The sequence below is a fragment of the Rattus norvegicus genome, chromosome 13 (assembly GCF_021556685.1).
Source record: "Rattus norvegicus strain SHRSP/BbbUtx chromosome 13, alternate assembly SHRSP_T2T, whole genome shotgun sequence".
NCBI classification, from domain to species: Eukaryota; Metazoa; Chordata; class Mammalia; order Rodentia; family Muridae; genus Rattus; species Rattus norvegicus.
Window position 1 is genome coordinate 101,284,940 of NC_141546.1, and position 19,160 is coordinate 101,304,099.

Here is a 19,160-nt window from a genome sequence, read left to right on the forward strand (position 1 = left end):
GACTTCAGGGTAAGTAACTGCAGATGAGGCACATCCATCCAGACACAAGTCCGAGAGGGTATTTTCTACGGACTTAGACATGTCTTTTGTCTTATGGTCCTATTTTCTACTATAGAAAATACTCAGATTTTCTGCAACATTTTCACTGCCTATGAATATCCCATGATAACACTTTAAACATAAAGATTAAACCACTGTAAATACAAAGATTTATATTTGAGTACATTTCACTCATGGTATTTATAGTGATAAATATTTACATATTCTAGAATAACTGTGATAATAAAAATAAGAGTAACCACTGGGAGGCAATGTAGTGGAGCAGTTAAGACGTTCTCTGCGTGACCCTGGCTGTACGAGCTGCACTGTGCTTTCTGCTGTCTAACCTCTGAACTCCATCCCTTCATCTAGAAAAGAAAAAACACACTACGATTTCCATCTTTCTCACCGGGCTATTGTGAGGGTCAGATAAGCTGACTCTATGCAGAATAATGCTATGTAAGCCTCGGTTTTCTTCAGCATTCACACATGGGGTGCAAGGCTGGTCACTCTAGTCACGACGGCTCTTTCATGCCGTGTCTAATCCCTTGATGACATTCCTTCTACTAAGTGCACACTGTGTGGTAGTAATGTCATAACGAGAGCACGGTACCCGGCTTCCGAAGAGGTACGATGCATGAGGAACACTTTCACCAGCAGGAAATGGAGGAAACTAAAAGCACAGACAAAGCCCTCTTCCCTCTATACTACACGGTGGACTCTCTTCCTTCTATCTGCCTCATACTACATGGTGGAGTGAGGTCACCTTGAGGAGAGTTTCCACCTTTCTCTCCTGGGAGAAGGCTAATGGCTAAAGGGGACAAGCACATTTGCTAGGCTCTGTTGCATCACTGTGGAGCTGTGTGCAGACAATGGCTGGAGCTGGCTGCTCACCGCATCACACTTCCCCACACTGGACTAATGCACCCTAGCCTGAGGCTGCCAGGAGTGGTGGCTGTTAACTGCTCCTAGCTGAACCCTGTTAGGGGAAACTAGCAGGTTGCACTTGCTGACTAAGGGAAGACACAGGCTTGAGGCTTTGCCCCTCACCATAATGGCCCATCCAAATCCCAGAGCTCCCAAGTCTGGCTGGCACTGGCGCAGAGCATTGCTCCCTGTGCACTCTCCCCCTCAGCTTCCAGTCCTTACTCATTCACTAGACCCGTTTCAAAGTCTTTTCACACGGAGGCATGCACACTTCCTTTCTTTCATCCTTGCTGCACTAATCTTGAACCATCCAGGGTGAGCACTTTAGTCATCGTTCTGCTTTGAGGAGTTTTCTAGGTAAGACATAGATGATCTGATTTAATACTCTATGTCCTTTGGGGAAACAATGCCCCATTGAGCAGACTGACAGCCTCTCGTACAGACTCAGAGATTAAATCTCTGCTGAACACCCGCAACTGGAACTCGGAATTTGAATCCAAGTCTGAGTCCAAAATTGATGGCTTTAATCAGAGTTAAATTCATACGAGGTTATACTTAGTTATTGATAGAATTTCTCTCTCTGAGAAAGTAATGACGCTATTTTTGGAAGCACATGTGAGGATGAGGATGAAGCTAGAGTGGGAATGGTTTAATGACTTTCCCCAAATCATGTCACAGCTTTAAAGGTAGGTGGCTGCATGGGAACATGGAACCTGTTCCCTGAGCTATGCTTTCCGCTTGCTATTTTTAAAGTAAAAACTGCAGAATGCATGTTACTTTTAAAAGGACAAACTGAAAAGATACTTAGAAGCTCTTCAGCAGACATAACTAACAAATAGAAGAAAGTTACAAGGACTTGAGGCGAGCCCCTGGCCTCTGTCTGCCCTACTGCGCGCTGCTCCCTCTCGGCACCACTGTGCTTCCCGGCCAGCCTGGTCCGCCCTAGCGTATTGGGAGGACTTTCACTTTCAGTAGAGCATGCATGCAGCATCCTCCCCACAGATCTTCTCATTTATAACCCTGTAAATCTGTTTTTCCTCCAAGCACTTTAAACATACCTCACAATTGGGGCTGGAGAGATGGCTCAGTGGTTAAGAGCACTGACTACTTTTCCAGAGGTCTGCAGTTCAAGTCCCAGAAACCACATGGTGCTCACAACCATCTACATACGCCCTCTTCTGGTGTGTCTGAAGAGAGCTACAGTGTACTCATATACATAAATATATTTTAAAAATCTTAGTCATTTATCTATACATATATTTGTCATCTGAGTCTTCCACTAGACTGCAGTGTCCATAAAAACAAAGCCTCTATGTTATTCCTGTCTATTGGAATACAAACGTCAGACTACTTTGTAAGATATTTACATTTTTAAGCTAAAATATATCATTTTCCTTCTTCCCTTTTTCCCTCCCATCCCTCTCATGTACTAAATTCAATGGACTCATTTCAATTGTACACACACACACACACACACACACACACACACACAATTTAGCAATTCCTGAAAATCCTTATTTCAGTATGTTTCTCTCAAAACCATCTAAGCTGTTTTAAGAGCTAACATCAAGAAAACAATGCCCTCCTAGTCAACATGTGCAGACCTCATGTGCAGGAGACTGAACCAGCACACACAGGACATAGCTGGGTCTGCACCAGATCCTCTCTGTATATTATAGCTTCCAGTTTAGTGTTTCATGGGTTTCCTGAGTGTGCAAACAAGTGGGTCTATGATTCTTGTGCCTTGTCTTGGGCTCTTTTCCCTCTGTTGGTTTGTCTTGTCCTACTTTAATGTGATGGTGCTTTTTTATCTTATCCTATCTTAATTTGTTATGTTTTATTATCTCTTAGAAGGCTGCTATTTTCTAATGAGAGACAGATAGAGGAGTGGATCCTGATTGGAGGGGAAATGCAGAGCAACTGGGAGAAGGGGAGAGAAGGGATATATTTGAAAACAGAGTCTATTCTCAATAAAAGGGGAAAAAGTTGATATCATAAAGAGAAATAACTAACCTGTTATACATGTCACATCGATGTTTGAAATATTAAAGTCTAGTTCCTGTTTACAAGGAGCTTGAAAATGAAATACTAACATCTTCCTAGACCGATAGAACAAGTCTCTGAAGGAGACATTTGCACAGTGCTTTGGTTCAGGAATCTCACTTGTGGTAAGGGATCAAGAGAGGCAGGATATGGGAATGGGGGTAGTAGCCTTGCAACTGGAAAAAGAGTAGAGAGGGCTTTTGCTAAACACAGGCAGGGGGAATAGAGAGGAATGGTATAAGGTACAGTTGAGTCTCTCTCTCTCTCTCTCTCTCTCTCTCTCTCTCTCTCTCTCTCTCTCTCTCTCTCTCCCTCTCCCCCCCCCTCTCTCTGTAAATGGCATAAATAGTGTTTATAATAAAATACCATTCCCTGGCCATTGCTGGACGCATGGCAGTAGCAACTGTGTGACTACAACTAGCTGTGTGAGGACTGGGAAGCAGTTTCAAGGCTCTCACATAGGTCGCTATTGTAAAGTAGGAACAGCACGGTGCTGCTGTCCTTCAGAGCCGCTGTTCTTCTCACTCACTCACTTTGCATGAATTCAAAAACACCAAGACCCACTCAGAGATCATTCACAGAAACCAATATCAAACATTTGAAAGGATTTCTGTACATTATGGTATTACTTCTAAAATATTCCAATTATGTGGCAGGGGTGGGCATCTCCAGGGCACGCTGTGCTAGAGATCTGGGAAGGGGAGGCTCCAGGAAGTCTATGAGAACAACTCTAGCTGGGACTCCTAGCAGTGGGGACATGGAGTCTGAAGTGACCACCTCCTGTAGACAGGCAGGATTCTAGGGGAGGGATAAGGACACCAAGCCACCTGCATAAAACTTTTGACCCAAAATTTGTCCTGCCTCCAAGAAGTGCAGGGGAAAGATGGAGAGAGACTGAGGGAATGGCCGACCAATGACTACCCAACTGAAACCCACTCATGGGCAAGCACCAATCCCTGACACTGTCAATGATGCTTCATTATGACTGTAGACAGGAGTCTAGAATGACTTGTCCTCTGAGAAGCTCCACCTAGCAACTGACCAAAACAGACACAGAGACCCACACTCAGACATTAGGCAGACCGCAGCAGTCTTGTGGTAGAGTTGGGGGAAAGAGTAAAGGACCTGGAGAGGACAGGGACTTCACAAGAAGACCAACATAGTCAACTAAGCTGGAACCTCGGGGGCTTCCAGAGACTGAACCACCCAGTCAAAGAGCATACATGTACTGGACACAGCCCCCACACACATGCAGCAGAAGTGCAGCTTGGTCTTCACGAGGGGACCCTAACAACTGGAGTAGGGGCTGTTTTTGACTGTTGTCTGCCTGTGGATCCTATTCCTTCCCCTAACTGGGTGGCCTTGTCTAGCCTCAGTGGGAGAGGATGAACCTAGTCCTACTGTGACTTGAGGTGCCAGGGTGGGTTGGTACCCAGGAGGCCTTCCCTGTTCTTAGAGTAAAAGAGCAGGATGGTTGTGAGAGGGAGAAGAGAGGAAGCCTGGGATCAGGATATAAAGCAAATAAACAAATAAAGGGAAAATATTCCAAGTATAATGCTTCAGTGTGAAATTGTGTTATTTTCATCATTATGGATTCTTTGTGTAAGAGGAAGTAAAAGTCTATAACATGTATATATACATACATATATAACATATATAACATATATAACATATATATATATATATATAAATATAATATGATGCCCAGTAGTTGAGAGCAATTACAAGAACAGAACAACTCGGATATTCACATAGTATATGAAGCTCAGGATGCCAAGTATTTCACAGACATTTGTTTATCCTCACAGCACTGCATGGAGGTCAGCAAGGGAGGCTATCTAAGATGTCAGTCTCTCTGCAAACATGACTGTACAGATGAGAGCCTTGAGAAGCAGCACCGAGGTGTCCCTGCATATGCGTAGATCAAGTCCATCACGCTATCCTCTGCGCGCCTTTGTCGTAATTAACTATGTCGTAATTAACATCGACTCACAGTCATCAGGAGAATTCAGAGTTGGTGTGACTGATGCTCTCACTTCACAGGAGCTGCACAGTCTAACTTGTTTCATGTGTGCTCAAACATTGCACATTGCCTCTTATTTAAAATTTGCTGTGCTTTAATATAAGAGTGAATGGATAATTAGCTCTGTTTTTTGCACATAATCCACCAAATACCAACCAGAGTCAGCTCTGAGCTAATCAGAGAATAGGCCATTGGGCTTAAAGCAGCAACTATGTGCAACAGCGGTGAATATCCTTGAGATTTGAGAAAATACAGACCAGGTGTCTTCGTTAAGGACAGTGATCACTTCTATGTGAGGACACGTGCATCTCACCGAGTGCTGTAAGTAAGACATGATAAAATTCGGACTCAGAGACTGAACTCTAATGGCTTCTCCCCTCCTGTCAGTGGTATCCACACAAGAAGAACAGAAGTAAAAATGGATGTAGAGAACATTGGAACATAACAAAGGTGAACTGACATCACTGACAGACCAAATACAAATGGAGTTTTACCAATCCAGTGCTCTTGGAGTAGACCACCATGTCACAATTTCTACTTGAGGTCAAGATCCTGTGCTTTGTAGGCATAAATGTTCCAGGAACTATCAGTGTGCACAAACGTTCCAACTATGATGGCCATTTCACTTTCCTCAATACCATGTTAACTACTGTAATTATTTGGGAATACTGTCAGGACTAACAGGGTGGTACAGTGGTTAGCGGCACACGTGGCTCTTCTCCAAAACTGGAGTTTGGTTCCCAGCACCCATGTCACTGAGCTCACAAACACCTGTGATGCCAGCCCCTGGGGATCAAATGCACTCTTCTGCCTCCTTGGGCACCTTCACTCACAATATACACTCACGGACAGAGAGACACACTAGTAAAAACAAATCCTTTAAAAGGAATAATATAATCCAAGTATTTGTTCCGGGCTTGCTGAGTCTTAATGTTGGATATGAAAAGACCACACTCAAATATGGATACCTAGTTACATGAGTCCCATGGTCTATGACCTTACTGTCATCTTTCACTGTAGAAGTGGATACAGTAATCAGTAATAATGTTTATATCTTGTTTACAAAGATGTGCATGATAAACGTGGTGGGAAGATGGATGAGAGTGAGATCAGAGATCTATTAAAATATTTTTGGGATTCAGTCAAATAGAGAAGGAAAATGTCTTTGGGATCAAATCCTAACTGATTCCTTGGCTGAACTCAAGTGGAGAATACATTTCTTGTTTCTGACTTAAGAAAGTAAAGGACTTAGAAAGTAGAGACGTGGGAAAACCATTGCTTCATGCACAAGCACGCTTCCTTGAAGCAGCTACAGATGACCAAAGAGTGAGGTTAGCCAGCATCTGAGGAGATGGGTAAAATGATCAGGAATTCTGGGTGGATGTTTGGATTTAGGAACCATACCAAATAGCAAAGTTCAGAGAAACAGACACAACTGTCCACGGCAGACAGAGCGAAAGGTCACAGGGTCAGAGGCGGCACCGACACTAAATCGAACCAAGCTTGCACAGAAGCCAGTGGTGCTGATGCACACCTTTAACCCTTTACTCAGGAGGAGGGGCAGGCGTGTCTGTGAGTTCCAGGCCAGCCAGTCCCGCCTACTCAGAGAGACTCTGTCTCAGCAAACCAACAACCAATGGGAAAAGACAGCAACCACACAACCAAAGCCAACAAAACGTGTGCAGAAAACAGATAAAAACAAAGACCTCTTAGAAGAGGAAGACAGAAAACAGTGGAGTGCGATGTAGGCTCTCAGAGAAATTAGAGGGCACAATGGTTGGCAGCACTGCTGTGCCACAGAAGTGGGGTGAGATGGAGGCAAACGCATAGCAGGCAGTGGCACAGCCTTCCAGCAAATCACCTTCGTCACTACTGATCCACAGCAGCACACACCTTCCAGGAAGACTGACGGAGCTTGTGTATTAGTACGTGAAGCACCTGCTCTTAGGAGGAATAGCCGGTAGATGCTCTTTAAAGTGAAGAATCCGGTCAGACACTGCAAGTAGACACCACCCTGACAATTATTACATCTTGATATAAAAATAGATCAAATGGCACAGACAGCCAATGCTGTGGAGTGGTTCGGGCATTTGTACAAGCTGTTATTTTCTTCAGCCCTTAGGCTAGCTCTTCCCATAAGAGTTTATAACCTACATAGTTAGATGATGACAAACCTCCACGGTTTATTTAGTTCGTTGAGATCAGAATACTGTATTTTAAAGATGAGGTTTATTGACATGCTGTCTTTGGTCATCACACTGTTCTCCTTGTTTACACAATAACTATGGCACGCTACTTGTGTCCTTGAATAGGGAACAGGGACACCACAGTATGAAAAGTGGCCTAGCTGCTGGAGTTCATAAATTTTGCTCAGCTTTGGATGAGTTCAAAGAATTGCCATGTAAGAAAAGCCTTACAGAGGGGATTTATCTGATTATGGCAGTAATAATTACCCAGCTGTTTATTGCAGATAGAGAAATAATTCATGTAGGCAATAGGCCGTGGTGGCAATGACACTCCACATTTAGTAAATATGCAAACTGTTCACTTCTAATTAACCAAGCTAGAGGATGCCCTTATTAAATGTATAAACTAAAAGTGCCTTCCTGACAAGTGATGAATTGTTACAATGCACAAACTCTTGCCACAGAATTATTGGAGTGAACTTGGGGCTTAACTTCATTAAGAGATCTTGTGGGATAGTTAAATGAGGATGGACAGCGTAACAAGGCTTACCTGACAGCCAATGACATGCCGGAGCTTAGTGGAACTGCGCCTTTCCCTCTGTCCTACTTAGGTGCTCAGATTCACACCAGACAATCTGGGAACTACTAAGTTAATTTCACTCTGAACGAGCAAAAGAACTGAAATAACATGACACCCTGCGTAGAGGCCGCCTGACAGTTACCTATCGAATAAATCTACAAAATAACCATTTCCTTTGATTCAAGTATTGTTCCACATAAAAAGCTAAAAATCTACCACTCCTTTTCTCAACTTTGAAATAATGTTTAAAAACCAAATGGTTTATGAGTTGATCAGCTTTAAATCACATTTTAAATGGTAAATCGTTGAGTTTTATGAAAAAATAACACAATATAGAAATCAATCATAACTCTGACTTTATCTATTTTTCTCCAAATAATTAGGACATGGTTCACTGTCTGTATTTATGGTTGAGTTTGCCAAGGCGAACACTCATTCCATATCAAGCAACTTTATGAACTCTCACATCTCCCACAAGAAGATCAGATGGAAATTTGCTACTAAGCGGAAGCCCTTGACTTAATCAAAGAATATTAATTGCGTCAAAGGGGTTGGCTGAGGCGGCATGTTAGCCATGGATCTTCCTTCCTCTGACTCCGTGTGCTGAGATTACGTGTGCCAGCATGCCTGACACTGCTGAAGTGTTTTTCTTTGGAGCACGGACCAAGCAATTCTATTTATTTTACAGGTTTGCTGTGAAAATTGAGTCAGATGAATTTTCAGTGTATTTCAGGAATATTTCAATTTTATAAAGTTATGGGTATGAGATGGATAAAATGGGGGTTAAGTTGGGGAATTTGTAAGATTTCCCTTAAGAAGTGATATCAAAGAGGATAACTGAGGGGCTAGAAAACATGCTATGAGCAGGCATGTCATCTAGCATATGTGCTGGTGACACGTGTTGCAGAGTTCTGACACACTGACATGCTAATGAGCAGAGGTAAACAAGCAAACAAGGAGAACAGAAGAGCAGTAGCATCTTTGGAGGAAGAAAGGAGTGGAAAATCCCGTTCTGCTTCCAAGCACTGCAGAGCTTGGCCCTTGCTGATGGGTGTTGAAAGGAATCGAAGTCCACAAAGGTCAGCTCAACTGAGTCTGAAGAATCATGTGAACTGTGTCCTGGGCTCACCGAGGGGTTTGTGGAGAAGACTGATCCTGACAGACTCCATGCATGGGGAAGGCACTCTGAGTCTGCCTACCTTGCACTGAAGTCCTCTTGGTCCTCTGGACCTGGCCCTCTTGACATGGTGTCATCTTAGAAAAAAAAATGGATGGCACAAGAGAGAGAAGAGAGTGTGAATCTCAGAGGCTGGCTGAGGAGCCGGCACAGCATTGGCAGTACTCCAGCACGTCAGCGGCACTCCCAGAGCAGAACAGAGAGCCAGAGCCTGGCAGACCCATGACCATGGAGACAGGGAGGCAGTGACCAAAGCAGCAGCACTGCTGGGCCGACTGCACTCGCAGCTGCGTGTGTGTGACATCTGAAGTCCAGGACGCAAGAGAAATGAGTAGGGTCCTTAGACAATTTAGGAAAAGGAAAATTAATTGGACAAAAATTTACTCTCTGAAGGTATAAAGGAAGTGATCCAAGTTACACACACCACACACACTTAGAAAAACTTTTCTTAAAGGTCATTCTCCAAAAGTGCTTGTCTCTGGTTTGACTGTTAAGAGGTTTTATGATCTTTCCTTGTAAAAGAAACCTTAAACCTCTGCAAATGTCTCCAAGTTTGCAAGAGAACACAGTACATGGTGACTCTATTGTCTGAATAGATTATTATTTTTGCCAGTGTCCAATTATCTTGATGGAGGCAAATCTCAAACATTTCTAGCTCGACAAGCCACCTATTTCTTTTTCCAAAGCAAAGTTTAAGTTGCCTGGTGCCCTGGGCTGGCTGGTAGATGATTGCATGTACCACACGGTTGGTTTATTTCCATCCACATTGGTGACTCTAGGACTGTGGCTAGTCAGAGTTCCTGCCATAGGTGACTACAGGTCTCTCCTGAGCAGGTGTTCTCCAGACAAAAGCAGGCTTGAGTAGAGACTGGCATGCGTCCTCGCCTCCCTGTTTGAACAGTAGTTCTCCACTGTGCAGATATTGCTGGCCGTCTGGCTGTCTTCAGGAAGGTAGACACTGGCTTACCTAGCCTTTCCTTCTTGTTGGGTTCGTATGTCTGGCTTCCAAGGTGCATTTCCACTATGGTCATGGAACACGCTGATCAAAACAACTCAGGGGAGAAAGGAACTGACTTGGTTTACTTGGAATTGTCCCCTGGGGGCAGTCATGGCAAATATTCAAGCAAGAACTTGGAGGCAAGCCTGCTTGCTACTCCAGTCAGCATGACCTCCAACTAAAACCTCACAGTGAGGAAAGCAGAGCAGGGCCCAGGAAGCACTCGGCCTGCTGGCACCTGCTGGCTCACAGACTGGACTCTGTTCATCTACCCTCTGTTATAGTCCACGACCATTCACCTAGAAATAGTGCTGCTCATGTTGGAGCTGACCCTCCCATACCAACAAGATAATCCACAGAGGTGCGCACAGGCAATCTGATCCAGGCAACTGCTCAACTGAGGTTCTGTTGCATGATTCTAGGTTGTGACAAATTGACAATTCCAACTCACTAGGACCCCCTTTGAAGACCTGGGGTGAACATGAGCTAAGGTCCTACACTTTATAGGCACAGCTGATAGAGTGCTTCAAGTCCAGACATGTTGAGCGTTTCATAAATAGAATGCTCATAACCAAACACTCATTATATATGGACCACAACCCCTAACAGCACACAGTAAAGACAATTCCCTTCCATCCCTCTTGCAGACCAGCACAGCAGCCATAATCCAAATACGGCTGGAAAAAGTGGATTCAACGTTAAGAAGGAGGCAGTATCAGCAATATCTTGAAAAGTACCTATCTTTTCAATTAACATCAAAGTCCTAATTGATAGATATTTGTATCATATTGTACAGTAGGTGACATTTGAAAAATTATTTTTCTACCATGACAGTTTTCATTTTGCCACAAAACTATCTACAATAACAAATTCCATCGTGAATTTTTTTTCCATTTCTTTTAATACCCTAGGGAGGCCTCACTGGCTAGGACCAAGTTACTTGTTGATTTTCATTGTCTACTTGCAAAAGAAGGGAAGGCAACTTTCAGAGAGATTGGGGTGGATCTTGAGTACAGTTGTTCATGATATATGCCAGAATTAAAGTGTGACCACTGCCGCTCCAGGGGAGAAGGGAGGGGGGTTATGGAGGCTGAGCCCCACCCTCTAGCTTCACTCCTAACTTTAGGGCATGACTTATTTATCATTCGCTTACAATTTAGATTTTATTCTGTTGACAATTTGTATCTTCTAAGGATAGATGGAAAATATAAAAGACCACACACATTAGCTGGATTTGAAAGTCAACCACAGTGAGGAGAGGAGCTATGCAAACCTTTTGGATTGAGATTCCTAGGAACTAGTCACATTCATAAACATCAGGTTTATAGCAGCTTTTTTTTTGCTTATCCTTCAAAACAAATGCAAATTAGCAGATTACAAAGACAGCAGTTAGCACAAATATTCACATAAATATTTTGAAAGAGCAAGCTGTTGGTTCGCTGTTACTTCTGGATTATGACAAACATCTCTAGGAAGGAGCCCTGACAGAATAATGGAGAAACCAAACGGAGAGGGGAGCCTGCACTTCCAGAAGTGGTTCACAGGGAAGTAACAGGCATCTTCTCCAGTGCCTGCCCACCTGCCCGCCCGCCCGCCTTCCCAGCCGCCCGCCCGCCCGCCCTCCTGCCTGCCTGTCACAGTGCTCCCCACCATGATGGTCATGGGCTCAACTTCTGAAACAGTTAAGCAAGTCCTCAACTAACTGCTTTCTTTTAGAAGTTGCCTTAGTCATGATGGTTTGACATGGAAATAGAAAAGTAGCTAAAACAATATTGTGAGCAAATCCTCCCAGTCAAGAGAATTTACTCTGCACATCCAATCATCATTTGTTTCTTATGATTATATATAAACAGCCACAGATCATCAGCTGTTTGGTAATAAGGAAAATGAAAATAATCTGAATCACAAACACGACATACATGTATTGTGTACATGTGTTTGCATGGGTTTGTGTCTGAGGTCAACTTTGTCATTCCTCATTAACTTTTTTTTATTTAGTTATTCTTTTCAGACAGGGTACAGCACTGGTCCAGAATTCAAAAAATCAGCAGGCTGGCTGGCTAGGGAGCCCCCATGGGTGCTCATTTCTCTGTTTTCCTAGGGACCAAAGTGTAACCTGCTGATTGAAGTCAAGTCCTTATGCTTGCATGGTATTATTAGTCAGGGTTCTCTATTTAGAGTAACGAATTTAAAGAATGAATCTCAATCTCTCTCTCTCTCTCTCTCTCTCTCTCTCTCTCTCTCTCTCCCCCCCCCCCCCGTGTGTGTGTGTGTGTGTGTGTGTGTGTGTGTGTGTGTGTTTTATTGGAATGACTTGCTAGCTCATCCAACAAGGGTTGGCTGTGGACAGGAAGTCCAAGAATCCAGTAGATGCTTAGTCCACAGGCTGGATGTTTCGGCTGGTCTTCTGTATCTGTTGGAATCCTGAACAATTAGGCCCCAATGCCAGTGAAGGAAAGGATGTGCTAGCAAGGTGAGAGCAAGCAGGCAATGAAGAAAAGCTTCCTTCTTCTATGTCATTTTATAGACTTCCAGCAGAAGATCTGGCCCAGATTAAAGGTGTGACTTCCCACCTCAATATCCTGATAAAAGACGGGTGTTTCCCTGTCTCCAAGTACAGTGGATTAGAAGTGGATTCACCCACTTCAGACAAAGCAAAACATGTCTCATAGGTGTGTTCTCCTTTTCTGGGTAATAGTTCATCCAGATGTGGTCCAGGCAACCACCAATCACAGCCATCACAGACGAGTGTTTTGATTACTTAGCCTTGTCCCCAGCCCTAGTAAGACGGTGTCCCCAGCCCTAGTAAGACGGTGTGCTTTAAAGCTTCTAGGGGATGTGCATAGCATATTCCCTAATGAAGCTTGATCCCAAATTATTATACATCTGATTATATAGAGCTGAAAAACACATATTCCATTGGAATTAACTTTCCTCTCCTTCCATGTAGGCTCTGAAGAAATTGAGAGAAAACTCAAAGCCCTTGGAGTATCTTGCAACAGCTGCCCTCTGCAAAGGCAGCTAAGGTCAAGGGCAGGGAGAGGACTTGCAGCCCCACTGCACCTGACAACTGCTACTGCTTCTGGTTAGCTCCTTAACTGGCACTGGCAACCTCCTGTCTGGTCATGGAACTAAAGAATTCCATGCTCTGATGTCTTATGGTGGTTAATATCTCAATAAACCATCCTTTCACTTAACTATAGTCAAGACACATCAGGTAGATCCTGTTTTAGGCCACTGCTAACTGCTCCAGATTCTTGTAGAAATGTGATGTATTTTAGTAGTAAGAGCATGATGTTATGAAAAAGGAAATGTTTTAAAAAAAATCCTAGGAACATTTCATGAAAATTTAAATGTCAGCATAAAAGTAATAGGGGTATAGAGTAATTTTAATCCATCAGCATGGCTGCTCATGCAAGGGATCACATCCAAGGACCTTCTAGGTCTGTGTGATGGAGCTGGAACACAGGCATATCCGTAGCATGTACCTTTAATCCCTAACACTGAAGGTAAAGTTAGTTTGTAGAAGGAAGCACCCATGTTTGAAAGTGATGTCTAATCGAGGGACAAAGGAATGAATCAAATATTTAACAGAATGAGTTAGAGTTAGGATATTCCCAACCCTCACAACAACAGCATAGAAAAGAGAGGGAACTTAAGGGAGAAGTGAAGGGGGGTAGGAAGGGAGAGAGGGAGGGAGAGGGGGGAGGGAGAGAGGGAGGGAGGGAGAAGAAGAAGAAGAAGGGAGGGAGAAAGGAAGGGAGGGAGAGAGACAGAGAGAGGGGAAGGAGGGAGGGAGGGAGGGAGGGGAGTCAGAGTCAGAGTCAGAGGTAGTATTTACCAGGACAGTTTTACAGAGACAGGTTGCAGAGAGAACAAGCTAGACATTGGTGAAGACAGAATGAGCCAGAGAATGAGAAGGAACCAGAAGATTAGAACAGACAGCCAGAGTTTGAGGACAAACAGAGCAATTCAGTGAGAAGTCAAGAGTGGCCAGTTTGAATCGCTCAACTTGGAGAGGAGCTTGAGGCAGAACAGCTGAGTTGACCAGGCAGCCAGGATCAGGAAGAACTAGCAAAGGTGAACTTTTTTAGCAGCAGGCTTCCATCTTCCAATACAAGCTGCACTGCCAATAGGGAAAGCTCGCAAAAAAAAAAAAAAAAAAAAGGCAGACTAGAATAAAAATGGCCCAGGGGTAAGGAGAAGTCAGTACAACTTAACAGAATTAACAAGTGAACTCTGGAAGCCCAATGTCAAACTAATAAGCGCCACTTTGAAAGAAAGAGAAGAAAAGCTGAATCAAGTAAGGGAGCTAGCACAGGAATAATTCACTATTGATCCTAAAAACACTCCATGAAAAACATTCATAAAAGTTAATGTCAGAAATTTCAAACCCTTTGGAGGTAGAGAGCTGATAAAACCCCCTGTGGTGACTGAAATCTGCTTGCCTAGAAGGACTAATGCTCCATGATCACAAACCCCTCAGGCATTTTCAGCCAGAAAAGATTGACAGGAGGTTTGGCCCACTCTGGCAAAGTGTCCGACCCCTCCAAAGAATACCTTTGGCATGAGAATAACCGTCCACTCATTTCTACTCTCTAGCAATGGCACTCTGTTCAGTTCCTCTTTGTCGCCTTCCTCCTCTCGTTCATTACGAGGAGCCTGGCTCTGAATTCTGGAGTGAGGCTTCACTTCCTTGTTTACAGCTGTTAGTGCCCCACTATCTACTTCACACATGACAATAATGGCCAATGTTTGCTAAACATCAACTGTACACTCAGTGATCCATACGCCATGTGCCTCAGAAAATCACAAAGAACTCTGTCTCAAATGATAAAGTCTAATTTATCCTTAGACAACAGCTTAGGGTCATTGAACTACAGGGGCAGAACCATGTAATTCTGACCCACACATATCTGAACCCGATACAGTGTTCTTTCCCAAGAGGTGTGTTCATGTTTTAAACTTCTTGTTCGATAACTTCATGTAAGCATATGATGCATCCTGATTACTTTGTCCTACCCTCTACATTTGCTCTCACTCTTGTAAACACCCCTCCCATGGGGCCACCACACCGTTTTTCATTAATAGCTAAAAATGACAGACACCTAAAAATTCCACCATCAGATTAATGAGCAAAATATGATAGCTTATCCATGTAAAGGAGGATTTAGCAATATAATAGTATTGACATACACTATAACATAGACGACCTTTAAACACAGCATGCTAAAGAGTAGCACAAAGATTCATTTTTACAATGTTCAATTTATGTAAAATGTGTAGAACGGCAGCTCTACAGAGACAAACAGCAGATTTGTGGTTGTGTGGAGCCGGAGGGTGGGGTGTTGAATGTGACTGGTACAGAGCAGATTTAGGCAGAGTAATAGAAACATCTCAAGTTGACACTGCGATGATGCTAAGATGTGAAGATTTGAACCAAGCACAGATCAGTGACCTTGAAATGGATATGTGAGAATTTGTATTAATAAAGCTAGTAGAATAAAAACAAAATATGTCCTTTACAATGTCCTGCTATATCCAAGTAGAAAGTCTAATACCTTCTTTAAAAATTCTTTCTCACCAAATCACACTATACAAAATTAATATGCTGAGAAACTAATTTGTTTGATGACTGTCCAATTAACATTCAGAACAGAGGTACCACTGGATGTCATTAACAGCCAGTGATGCCATCCCTGCATTCAACACAGAAGAATGCATTATTTTAACCTCAAATTTCTGTCAAAAGACTTAAAAACAGCCGTTTTTTGTACTCCAAGCTAATAATGTTTTATTAATACCAATTTTAAATTTCATTATATAATTTTATTATTCATAACCTGGGGCAGTTTTTACATCTCAGGCTAGAGGTTACAAAGGAGCATGTCTACCATGAGCAAACTCAGCCTTAAATTAATCAGCTCCATTTATCTTTGTAACGTTCCCACTCTTGGTTAAGAAAATGTATCCTTGTATATTTATTACATATTTTTATTATTAACTATAGAATATATCAACTATTCTTTTACAAAAAGAGAATGTCAAACCCAATGCTTTTGCTATCCTACATAATTCAAAATCAAGGCACATTCTAATGTAAAATATTATACTATCTGTTTTCTTTAAATGGTGTAATATTGCCAAAGACAAAGGCTATATTATATACTCTTCATAAAACAGACATAAATTTTAATAATTACTAGTATAAATAATTAGCATAAATCATAATTGTTCTCAGATAATACTAAAATTTGAAGTCAAATAATTAAAATTCCATTAAAATGCTGTCTTAAGTAAGTATAAAAAGTAACTTTGACGTTAGGCAAATTGCTAAAATCAATAGATCTATTGAACACTATACCTAACTAATTGAGAGTACAATTGGTCCAATATTGCCTCCAACAATGACATTCTAGGATTCAGTCCCTTGTGTCATTCCCTTCCATTGGTTATGGGATGGCCCAGTTTCCTCTCTCAGGGAATACAGTGGAAGTGATCATGTGTCACCTTGAGTAGGAGGCTGCACATGTGGCTTCCATTTTGGATATTATCTTGATCTCTTGCTTTCTTGATCAGAGGCAGAAAATTTCCATGTTATAAGGTGAGAAACTAAGGGGCATCACTGGCTAACTGCCTAAGGAATTATGGGACCCCATGCCCCACAAATATTTATGTGAATAGACAGTAGCCCCACATGTCAGCCTGACTGCAGCCTCTTGAGAGGAGTTGCACAGAGTGTCCTCCTTTGAGAAAACCATGAGGCAACAACAGTGTGACTGATTTAAGCTGGCTTGGGTGTTCTTCGCTATACAACAAGGGTAACTGAACTAAGTCATGGTCCAAATGATTAGAATGTAAAAACAAAACAAAACCTCTAAATGCATGTTGTGTGTTTTTCTATAAGAAGAAAAAATGCTGTCTCAAAAGAGAAAACAAACAAACAAAAGCCCCTAAGACTCTTCACAATGTACTCAAAGTTCAAGTCTATCTCCACACTCTCAAGGCTACTTCAAGGTTTGCACTCTGCTTGGAAATCCTTCTTGGTCTCAAGCACCTTTGCTGGGTAAGTCACTTCGTGTCTTTCCAATGTGCCCAGCTCCCCAGAGGCTTCTAGTTACTTCTGCTCTCACAGGCTTAGCTTTTGAACCTGCTTTCCTGGACAGTCACCTTTCAGGGGTAGGAAGCTCGAGTCCTCTTCATTCTCCCTCCACATACTATCATCTCTACACTGACAGGTCCAACTCAAGCCCCATGGATTGGTTTCCATATTTACCTGATGCACTTACACAACTAATTCGCCGGCTTCGTGTGGCCTAGCCCAGGTTATACATCTCTGTCTCTGGCCCCACCTCCAAGGTTAGATTACTGTACCAGACACACAACCAAAGAGCAAAGTCTATGCATCTAGATCAAATCACAAAACAAACAAATTAATGAATGACTAAAATAACATGTCGACTATCAAACACACTATTCCTATAGGAGTGTACTCTAGTGAAAACTACATAGATGAACAGTCATCATGGGATTTAAAGGAAAATAACAAACTGCACCAAAGAATTGCATAAAAGTTAATGAATGTGAATAAACACTTCACTGAACTCCAAGAAGATGGCAATAAATGCTTACGTGATGTCCAAGACAAAACAAAAACATGGGTCAGTGGCGTGATGAAGATCATTCAGGACAGACGACTGGACTCAGCAAGAGAAATGCAGATGAGGAAAACAAGCTGTTATGAAGATGGAGTACGCACACTTGGTATCCCTATTAGAAAACTCGGGGACGAGCCTTACAAGTAGAATGGTCAAGCAGAATATAGAATATCAGGACTCAAAGATAAATTGAGGACCCATATCAAATAAGCCAAGAATATGAACAATTCAAACATAGGACAGGAACATGAGAGAAATGTGAGACAATATCAAAGGCCAAGCCTTATAATTATAGGCACATAAGAGGGAGAAGAATCAATGGCCTGGACCAGATTTTTAACAAGATCACAGAAGAAAACTTCCCCCAAACTGAAGAAAGACTTATGTATAGAGATACGAGCAGCACACAGAGCCCTCATTAGACAAGGTCCGAAAGTAAACGCCACACAACATGCCATAGTTCAAACACTGAATATACAGAGCAAAGCAAACATACTGAAGGCTTCAAGAGAAAACCCAAGTCATACATTAAGGAAAAGCCTCAGAATAGCAGTGGATGTCACAGTGGAACCTCTGAAAGCCAGAAGGGCATGGAGCAATGTACTCCAGGTTCTAAATGACCACAACTGAGAATCTAGACTACAAAGCCCAACCAAACTACCTGCCAGACTGGAAGGAGAAGGAAAAATGTTTGATGATACACAGCATCCTAAGAAAACTCACATCCACCAAAGCAAGTAACACTGACTGGAGTACTGGAATCCCAGTGCACTGGCATTACTTCAAACCAAAAAAAAAAAACAAAAAAAAACCAACAACAACAAACAAACAAACAAACAAAAAAAACAAAAAAACAAACAAAAAAAAAACCACTCACAAACGAGACACCAAAAAATAAGCAAATGAAACTAGAGAGAAAGATAAAAGCTATAATTTAATAAAATACAAGCATGACTAAGAGCATAAACCAGGAAACACACACACGTGTATGCACAAGCATGTGCACGAATATGACTAGAAACTGCACACATATTTCAATAATAAATCTAAATGTTAATGTCCTTAGCTTTCCAATGAATAGACACGGGCTATCTGAATACACAAAGAAACAAAATCCATCTGTTGTTTATGAGAGACTTTAAAAACCTGTATTCCATCAAAGCAGATGTAAAAACCCTCAATGACTACTAGCAAACTGAGTGCAGGTACATATCGAAAAGATCATTCACCAAATCAAGTTGGTTTACTCCCAAAATGTAGGGATGGCTCAACAAGCAATAAATATAATAAGTCATATAAATGGACTTAAAAGATCAAAGGATTATCTCAATAGATGCACAAAACTCATTTGACAAAATCCAACACACTTACATAATAGAAGTCCTAGGGAGAGTAGGCGTGGACGAAACACACCTCACTTTAAGAAATGCTGTATACTAAAGTCCATAGCCAGAATTATCCTAAATGGAGAAACTCCCAAATCCCAGTGAAGTTAGAACGAGGTAGAGTATCCACTGTTCCCAACTTCTT

General features: G+C 42.2%; 1 protein-coding gene across 5 annotated transcripts in view; it reads right to left on the reverse strand.

The window, feature by feature from the left end:
- Spata17 (spermatogenesis associated 17) overlaps window positions 1–19,160 on the reverse strand; it is a 178,708-nt gene that overhangs the window by 86,275 nt on the left and 73,273 nt on the right. Inside the window, exon 1 of one of the 5 annotated variants that reach the window (XM_087581443.1) lies at window positions 653–839. The exons of 3 other annotated variants lie outside the window; for them this stretch is intronic. In XM_087581443.1, the coding sequence (XP_087437569.1) occupies window positions 653–678 (26 nt within the window). In that variant the 5' untranslated portion in view covers window positions 679–839. Of the gene's footprint in view, window positions 1–652; window positions 840–19,160 lie in introns of those variants that run through there. One more of the 5 variants, XM_087581444.1, reaches the window with a different exon arrangement.